Source organism: Hibiscus syriacus, unplaced genomic scaffold (assembly GCF_006381635.1).
Source record: "Hibiscus syriacus cultivar Baekdansim isolate YM2019G1 unplaced genomic scaffold, ASM638163v2 tig00111008_pilon, whole genome shotgun sequence".
NCBI lineage: Eukaryota > Viridiplantae > Streptophyta > Magnoliopsida > Malvales > Malvaceae > Hibiscus > Hibiscus syriacus.
This window is the reverse complement of record NW_024062951.1, coordinates 240930-249520: the sequence shown is the minus strand read 5'-3', so window position 1 is coordinate 249520 and position 8591 is coordinate 240930. Positions and strand designations below refer to the sequence as shown.

At 29.0% G+C, this 8591-nt stretch overlaps 2 protein-coding genes across 2 annotated transcripts; both read right to left on the bottom strand.

Moving 5' to 3' along the window:
- Nucleotides 1-460: 460 nt before the first annotated feature.
- Nucleotides 461-1248, bottom strand: LOC120149759. Its single transcript, XM_039162465.1, has 2 exons — nt 1164-1248; nt 461-1081 (listed from the first exon to the last, which is right to left on the bottom strand). The coding sequence occupies exons 1-2, from the start codon at nt 1215-1217 to the stop codon at nt 653-655; spliced, it is 483 nt and encodes a 160-aa protein (XP_039018396.1). The 5' UTR covers nt 1218-1248; the 3' UTR covers nt 461-652.
- A 2965-nt stretch (nt 1249-4213) lies between these two features.
- On the bottom strand, nt 4214-7243 carry LOC120149655 (dehydrodolichyl diphosphate synthase complex subunit nus1-like). The gene is made up of 8 exons (XM_039162383.1): nt 7176-7243; nt 7019-7072; nt 6378-6648; nt 6226-6287; nt 5563-5761; nt 5384-5480; nt 4782-4864; nt 4214-4362 (listed from the first exon to the last, which is right to left on the bottom strand). The coding sequence occupies exons 3-8, from the start codon at nt 6571-6573 to the stop codon at nt 4355-4357; spliced, it is 645 nt and encodes a 214-aa protein (XP_039018314.1). The 5' UTR covers nt 6574-6648; nt 7019-7072; nt 7176-7243; the 3' UTR covers nt 4214-4354.
- Between the last annotated feature and the right edge of the window lie 1348 nt (nt 7244-8591).

The following is an 8591-nucleotide window of genomic DNA, read 5'->3' as shown; positions in this document are numbered from 1 at the left end:
TAGACAAAATTCCAACGTGACATATTGACATATAATGCCACATCATCATGTCATACCAACAATTTTTATTTAAATTAATTTCATATAACGTCATTATCTGATTGGTTTAAGATTCAAAACTAAAGAAATTAAAATTTGAGCTTAACAAAGTTTGAACCTAAGTCTAGTGAGTAAAGCTCAATTCATAACGATTAACCAACCTACTATTCAGTTACATTTTTGTAAGAAATTTATTTATGTTAAATATATTGATTTAAAATAAAAAAATATTATTAAACTCATTAAGTGATTTTAATTATTAAATAAATTCTATCTAAAGATATTAAATTTAAATAACTGTGTCTGCACCACGTGTTACTATTACTCTAAGCAATTAAAATTTAATGAACAAAACAAGCTAAAATACTTAATTGATTACATCTTTCCAACTTACATAAATAGTGGCTGTCAAAGAAGAAGATACAACAAACTTAGAATATCTATTATTGAGCTTTAAAGTAAGTTGGAAAGACAATTCGATTCTTTTTTCCGAAAGAAGATTTCCAACCATCAATACTTGGAATTTTTATTATTAAATTTCTTAGCTAACTAAGAAGACGACCGGGAACTTTTCTCAACAAAAGATCTCCAACGAGAAATACTATATTTATCTTCAATTTTTTTTAGTAAGCTGAGAAGACGAGTCATGATTTTTCTCAAGGGAAGGCTTCCAACCAGAAATGGTAGAGTATATATCCTCAAGCTCCTTAGTGAGTTGAGAAGACAACTCGGGATTTTTCTCTACGGAAGAAATACTATAATATTTATCTTCAATTTTTTTAGTAAGCGGAGAAGATAAATCATGATTTTTCTCAAGGGAAGGTTTCCAACCAGAAATACTTGAATATATATCCTCAAGCTCCTTAGTGAGTTGAGAAGACAACTCGGGATTTTTCTCTATGGAAGAAATACTAGAATATTTATCCTCGAGGTTCTTAATAAGTTGAGGAAAATCTTTCACAGCATTTCTAGTGTCGTGGTAGTAAGCATCATCCCCTTGTTTTTCTCTCAAATCCTTCACAGCATATATCCCAAGGCCACTCTGCATGACAGTTTTAAAGAGTCAAGAGTTGGACCTAAAGTACAAATAATATAGTTGAAAACAAAGAAATTGCAGATTATACCGTCAAAAGTAGAATTTGAAACAAAAGAGCCAAATAGGAACATGGAAGACCCATCTTCTTCTTGCTTGCTTTCTTTTTTCTTATTCTTTTAAGTCCTTTTTAGCTTTGAAGGCTACAATGCCTTTTTATAGGCAAAGTTTTAACCTTCCTTTGTTGTGGTTCATTATGGGTCAATTTATGTATTAACGTTGGTATTATGTTTAAGTTATAGATTGAATCCTAATACCCTAATTTGATCACTTTTAGTTTTTCAAATTTTCAAATTTCAATCTTTTAACTTAATTGTGCATGGACAATAAGATTTGGGGAGTAAACACATAATACAATAACTAATAGAAAAATTTAACTCAACATATCTAATGACTATTGTTTAGGAATGGCAGAACGACCCAAACCCGACGGGAAAACCCGAAACCCGACTAAGTTCGGGTTGGGTCGGGTTTGATTATCGGGTGGGTTGGGTATCGGGGATTTTTTCGGGTTCGGGTTCAGGCAAGGTATCCCGCCCCGCCCCGATATATATATATATATATATATATATATATATATATTTATATATTTTATAATAATTACATATATAATAGTTTATATTTTATATTATATATATATATATATTATTTTATATTTTTTATATTAATTATATAATATAAACCCTAAACCCTAAACCCTAAACATTTAAACCCTAGCTTTTATAATTATTAAAGTGAAATTTGGTTGATTTTTTGATAAATTTCTCAATGTAGGGAGCTATCAAAGAAAGTGACAAAAGTGGCACGACGATTTTGGATGACTTTATTTGACTTAATATTACGTATGCATCTTCGTTGAATGATTTGAATATCGGAACAAGTTTGTATTTAATTATGTATGTTTTTTATTTTGGAGTTTAGACAATTATTTAGAATTGGGTTTGAATTTGTGATTGTAGTTTGAATTGTAAATCATGTAGACTAATTTTTCAAATTTTTTGTGATTTTTTTCTATTTTTTTTATGAAAACTACGATTGCTCGGTTTTTTTCTCGGGATCGGGTCGGGTTTGGGTTCTCGGGATCGGGTCGAGTTCGGAGACAGGGCAAAAAAATCTCCGACGAAGTGCCCCGATAAAAAAACCCGACGGAGAATGGGGCGGGGACGGGGGGAGCAAAACCTGCCCCGAACCCGCCCCGTTGCCATTCCTACTATTGTTGAGATCATGATCAATATTTTGACAATATAAAGATTAAAAATAATCTAATTAGAATATTGGGACTAAATACGAAACTAACACATAGTGTAGGACTAATACAGGAATTTGAGCATTATTATGGCCGTTAAGATTTTCTCACATTTATAATATTAGACTATTATTATATATGTATGAATATATAAATATGCAGAAAAACTATATTTTATTTTTATTATATATTTATTAAATTATTTTAATTTATTTTTAATGTGATTCTTTTTTTTAAATGAAAAATAATTTAAAATAAAAAATATATCAATTAATACATGTTAATACGCGTCAATACATACAAAATTACATTGAAATAATTGAATACTATCAAAATTTTAAAACAAAAAAAATATTGGACAACGATTTAAAATTGAAAGAGTAAAATATGGAGTAATCTCACTAATAAAAAAGAATATTATTATTTTTGAAATATTTAAATCAAACGGATACATATATTTATTATAAATGAATTATTTTTTTTTTTGATAAAATATTATTTTATTATTACTCCAAATTATTATGGTTATTATCGAGATTGTCCCTACAATAACAGTAAAAAGAAAAAAATATCAATCAATAATTAAATTAATTATTTGTATATGATAAACATAACTCGTATGTTATGTCGCTGAGTTTTCTCAATTATTTTCTGTCTCTAATAAAAGTACATGGGGACAATTTTCTTTGTCGTTTACAATCAAGTTGTTTTTAATAATATGAAGTGATTATGGCGTATATACTGTGTAAATGTAATTATTTGAGTTTAGAATATTTAAAAATAAAAATATTTTCATTTATCATTGTAATCATTTGATGAATTCAATATTTCAATTATTTTTGACGGTTTATTTAATATATAATCAAAATATTGCAAAGTTTTAATAATTTTATGTATATAAATAAAATTTAATATCATTTTAGATATATATTTAAAATATTAAAATTTTCTAAAAAGTATATATATTTTAATTATATTACATATATTGATAAAATTTTAAGACATCTATATTTTTTTATATCTTAAAATAAGTTTTTATTTCTTGCAAAAAATTCCCATAAAGTTATCACCACTCGATTGAAATTAAGAACAAGAACTTTGATGCCCAAATGTTTTGATATATTTTTTAAAATAGAAGTAGTTAATTTTATTAAGTATATAATTGAGATATTTTTCTATAATCATTAACACAAGAAATTAGTCACTTAAAATCATACAATGACCATATAAGGAAAAAGCTAAAAACCTAACCAAAATACTCAAAAAAAGATTAATACAAATAAATCTGACTACATCGATAATTAAACCACAAAAGGAGATACAAACTAGTGAAAGACCATCGACAAACCACGTAATTTAGGTACTGAAATAGATCAAAATTAATAATTTAAGAGATACAAAACGTGTAGTTTATCCTATAAAATAAAAAAATTGTATATAAGATACCATGTACAGAGTCCGCGGATACCCAATTAAAAGATATTTTGTGATCTAAGCTCGACTTGAAAACCCAAAAAAAATCTGAATATTTTTGATCGGGTTGGCACATTAGATAGTAGGGTCAAAATATTTTTGAACATTCCTATTTGTAACTGTGTCCGTATTATTAACAACTAATAAAAAATTATAAATATATACTATTTTATAATCACCCTACAATATTAAAAAATTCATCAAATTTTATTTGTATTTTTTTAAGAATAAGGTTAATTTTTTAATTATAATATTAAATTTTGAAAAAATATATAAAGAGATTTTTTTATATAAGTGAAAAATAAATAGTGGATATCAATTTTATTTTGAGAAATTAAAAACTACATATTTGTAATGGGAAATGCTTTATACTGTCCGCGAAATTACCTGCCAATAATTTATAATCAGGTTTAAGTAAAGCTGGCCAAACTTGAAACTGTAGCATTTATTCTATATATATATAATTCATCTAGTCCAGGAACACGATCTCCCATTGCAGCACCTCATTTGCCTGTTGGAAGGATGAAATTTCATATCAGATCTTCACCATCGTGCAATTTCACACATTCAGTTTGCCAGAAACATTAAGAACCACTCAGTAGTCTCATGAAAACAAAATTGATTTGAATAGCTCACTTATTAACTAAATAAATGGACATTTAGGTTAGTTGTTGAACGGTATAAACTGTACCAGATAATGCTAGAACACAGAGAAACAAACTTGGAGCTTTACAGAAAATGGCATGAAGAAATTTGAAGTGATTACCTTAATTCTAGTTTGGCACACTCTTCCTTTACCAGTTCTGTTCTTTTACTATCGAAAAACATTTTGGTTTTCTTTTTCCTTTTTTTTTTTACTTTTCACATTTCAACTTGCATATTGGTACTAGGAGAAAACAGAGAGTGCAAGTCAAATGGTAAACTACTTACCATAGTTTTGCTGCACCGTTGTGAATCTATAAATTGCCTTGATTAGTGATCCATATGTCATAGACTTCAAGGGTCCCATATGTCTATAGAAAAGAATAATAAAAATATACTCAGAGCATGGAAGCAGGATTTATTCACACAAAAAAGGGTGGTCAAAAGTTATGCAATTACTGTAACTTTCAGCTCTTAAGTAGAATCTACACAGACACTACATCCACAGTCAGTACTCAGGACAAGACTGCAATAGTTTAAGCCAACCGATCATGCATAAAAAGAAAACAGAAAATGCAGAGTTCATAGCAACAATATCATTACTTTTCCCTTTAAATTGCAAACAAAAAATGAAAACAGGAGGCTACACATGAATTATATTTTGCTGTGTATAAAAAGCAAAATCCTTCAAATCTACTTTTCTTCAGTTTTTCTTTTTTGTTCTTTTTTCTTTTTCCTTCTATAAAGAGAATGGTGCACTGAGGAATAGACAATTTAGAAAATTGTAGATTCATAAATCAGTCAGAGTCCCGAATAAGCATCTTTAGCAGATAAGAAAACAACAGGATACTTTCCTTGATTCCCAAGAATTTTGGTCAAGAGATACTCACTGAATCTCAGTATATCGCATTCTCCAGGCAGGGAAACCTAAGTGGCACCTGGCAGGTCCATATATCAATATAAGATCAGGTTCTGGCCCAGCACTGCCTAATAGAGAAGAAGATTCCCAAACATCAAATTAACAGAGCAAACAAAACTGGTTGTAATAACTAATAAGTAGATCACAAACCAACAGTTTTGAGTGCCTCGCTCAATTGAGATTCAGTGAAGATTTGCTCTCCCTGATTTGAGCCAGTGCCACCTGATTTTATGTACTTTGTACGAAGTACATTGGCTGCTCTAGCAACCGCTTCTTTCCCATCAGAAAATGATACAAACTCCAAAGTCATACGTGGTTGGTCTAGTAGCACATTATTTTCATGATTATCCTGCATAAAATAGATCACCAGTTAGCAGTAGTTTAGCACATTTAGTAACATTCCGTTTGTATCAATGTATGTCGTAAAATGATCCAACTATTTGATACATAACTGGAGCTAAGCAGACATATGGTGCATGAAGTAAGCTCCTTAAACTAAAGTTTTGAGAAAGAAACCAAATAAAGAGTCCAATGAGTACAACAAGCACTATAAATCTTACAAATGTGTATCATACTTTTAATAGGATTTTTGAGGTTTGTACGCTGCAAAGTGAACCTTAGTAATGCAACTAAAATAGTTTGGTAGTTTAGTACCGTAAACCTTCAACTATGAAAAATCAATCTGATGTTGTACCACATGACCGTTTGGTTTTCAACTGATCAGCCATTTAGCCAATTTATAGTGTATATTGTTAATGAATCACGGAAAACTATGAAAAAATCTACCTTGACAATGAGCAGAGAGGATAGTACCTGAAACAATACTGCACCATCGAACTGCTCCAAGATGAAGTCTTTTGATTTCTTCAGTATTCCTACAACAGAGAAATGGTATCAAATACTACGAATTGTGGATACATCTTCACCTGATCAATCTAGAAACGGTGAGAATGCAGAATTCCGACCTTCGTTATCATAAAGGGAAACATGCTTGATACCAAGAGCTTCCAGCCATTGCAAAAGCTCAAAAACATTCGAAGTTCGGCATGCATCTTCACTTTCAATCACAATAGCCAGATACTGGATCTTGGATATATGGAGGGATTTGTATTTCCTCAGTAACCCCCGGGAGATAAGACAGCCTTCAAGTGCATGCACCATACCGATCGTAAAGTAGAATAGGTAGATAATAGCATGAACGAGACGCTATGATAATCGAAGTAGAATATTTCCAATCTGCACGAAACCTTGAACCAAAAATGAAAATCTAAAATCTAGTACAATTGAAAGACATAAAATTCACTCAGCACATCAGCCATGATAATTTGACAGAAAATTCATCACTAATAAGCTTCAAAGTCCAATCTTGACCATTACATAAGAAAAAGGAATATATAATTAAAAATTAAAATCTATCCAACAAAAGCGGTTTACAAATCAAAGCGTTGAAGTTTGAACAATTAGGAAGTACAGGTATTCGAAAATCCATGCGCAATATTATTTTTTTATATCAACTATTCACAGAAAATTCAAGAGTAAGAGAAAAAAAAACCCATCAAAGTAATGCTAGTAAAAAGATAAATTAAAAAAATCAGTAATCACATACTTTATTAATCCAGAAACGCAAAATCCGATTTAGCCTTGTGAAATCCATTGATCTCTGAAAGCAAAGAAAGAACCCAATCAATGATTAAAAAAATGTAAATTGTTTGATAGGAATCGTTTGCGAAATTAGCTTGAGAAAGTGGAATCGGGCATCTTACATTTAAACATAAGCAACGGAGTAGAGGTTAGCTAAATCGCAGTTTAGGCCTTCGAGCAAAAGGAATTCGATAAATTCAAAAGGAAATAGAAAATAGAAAGGTCCGGGAGAGATTTGAGAAACCATGAAAGCAAAATCAACAGCTGAGCAGCTAGCTTTTTGGAGATTAAGAAGAGGATGAAATGTAGAGAGGAAGCAGTTCCAAAACGTGACTAGTGAAGAGAACGTTGATGTAAGGAAAAACATTGTTTTTGCGTTTTTTCCGGGGAAATACACTATTGATTAAAAATTATTATTATTATGGGTAAATTACACAAATGCTACTCCGACTATAGAATACTATTTAGTTGAATCTACCGACTATTAAAAGGTACAAAATGATTCCTAGACTATATGACATTGCTTTGTTGAGTACCCCGACTATTAAAAGTTACAAAATGATCTTCTGACTATTCATATGTTCTAAACTCATCATTTTCATTAAAAAATTGACGGTAGTCTGAGCTGGACATTAATCTATTGAATGAGATATGATAAAATATAATCTCATAATCTTAAACGACTATTATATCTCAGTCAACATGTTAGCATTTAGCTTAGGTTACCGTCATTTTTTTAAAGAAAAAAGATAAGTTTGGAACACATGAATAGTCAGGTGATCATTTTGAAACTTTTAATAGTTTGGGGACTCAAAAAGTAACATCTTATAGTCGATGGATTATTTTACAACTTTTAATAGTCAAGAGACTCAACAAATCAATTCCTTATAGTTGTTAGACCATTTATGTACTTTATCCTTTTTATGCGGAGTCAGTATTTGATCAAATTGATTCAATTCGAGTGAAAATTTTCAAGTTAATTAAATTGATAAGTTATATTTTATCGTTCAACTTTTATTTGAATTTTTTGAGTATATTCAAAATTTTCAATTTTATTTAACCATATAAAATATGCGTATGTTTTTCTTCGTATTTTTTCATAAATAATATTATTTAAGAAATCAAATATCATCTAAAATTAATAAATATATTTATAATATTATCTTTCAAAGCAAATATTTTAAAGGTAAAATATAAATAAGAATATAAAAGAGTCAATAAATTGATATGAAGAAATAATATGTAAAATATTATAGTCGAAAGACTAAATTGAATAAAATATAAAATTAAGATATTAAATTATAGAAAGATTAAATTTATTTTAAAATTTAAATCAATATCACTTAAGTATTGTTATACCTTTTGAATTTGCTTGGAGCCTTTGGTAATTTCATATCTTTTGTAAATATTTTGTTTCTTCTTATTATTATTTTTAAGGCAATGGTTTTGTAAAATAAATTATTTTTAAATTATTATTACATTATTTATAACATAATTTAAAAAAAATTACATATTAGTCATGTTTCAAATCATCAATT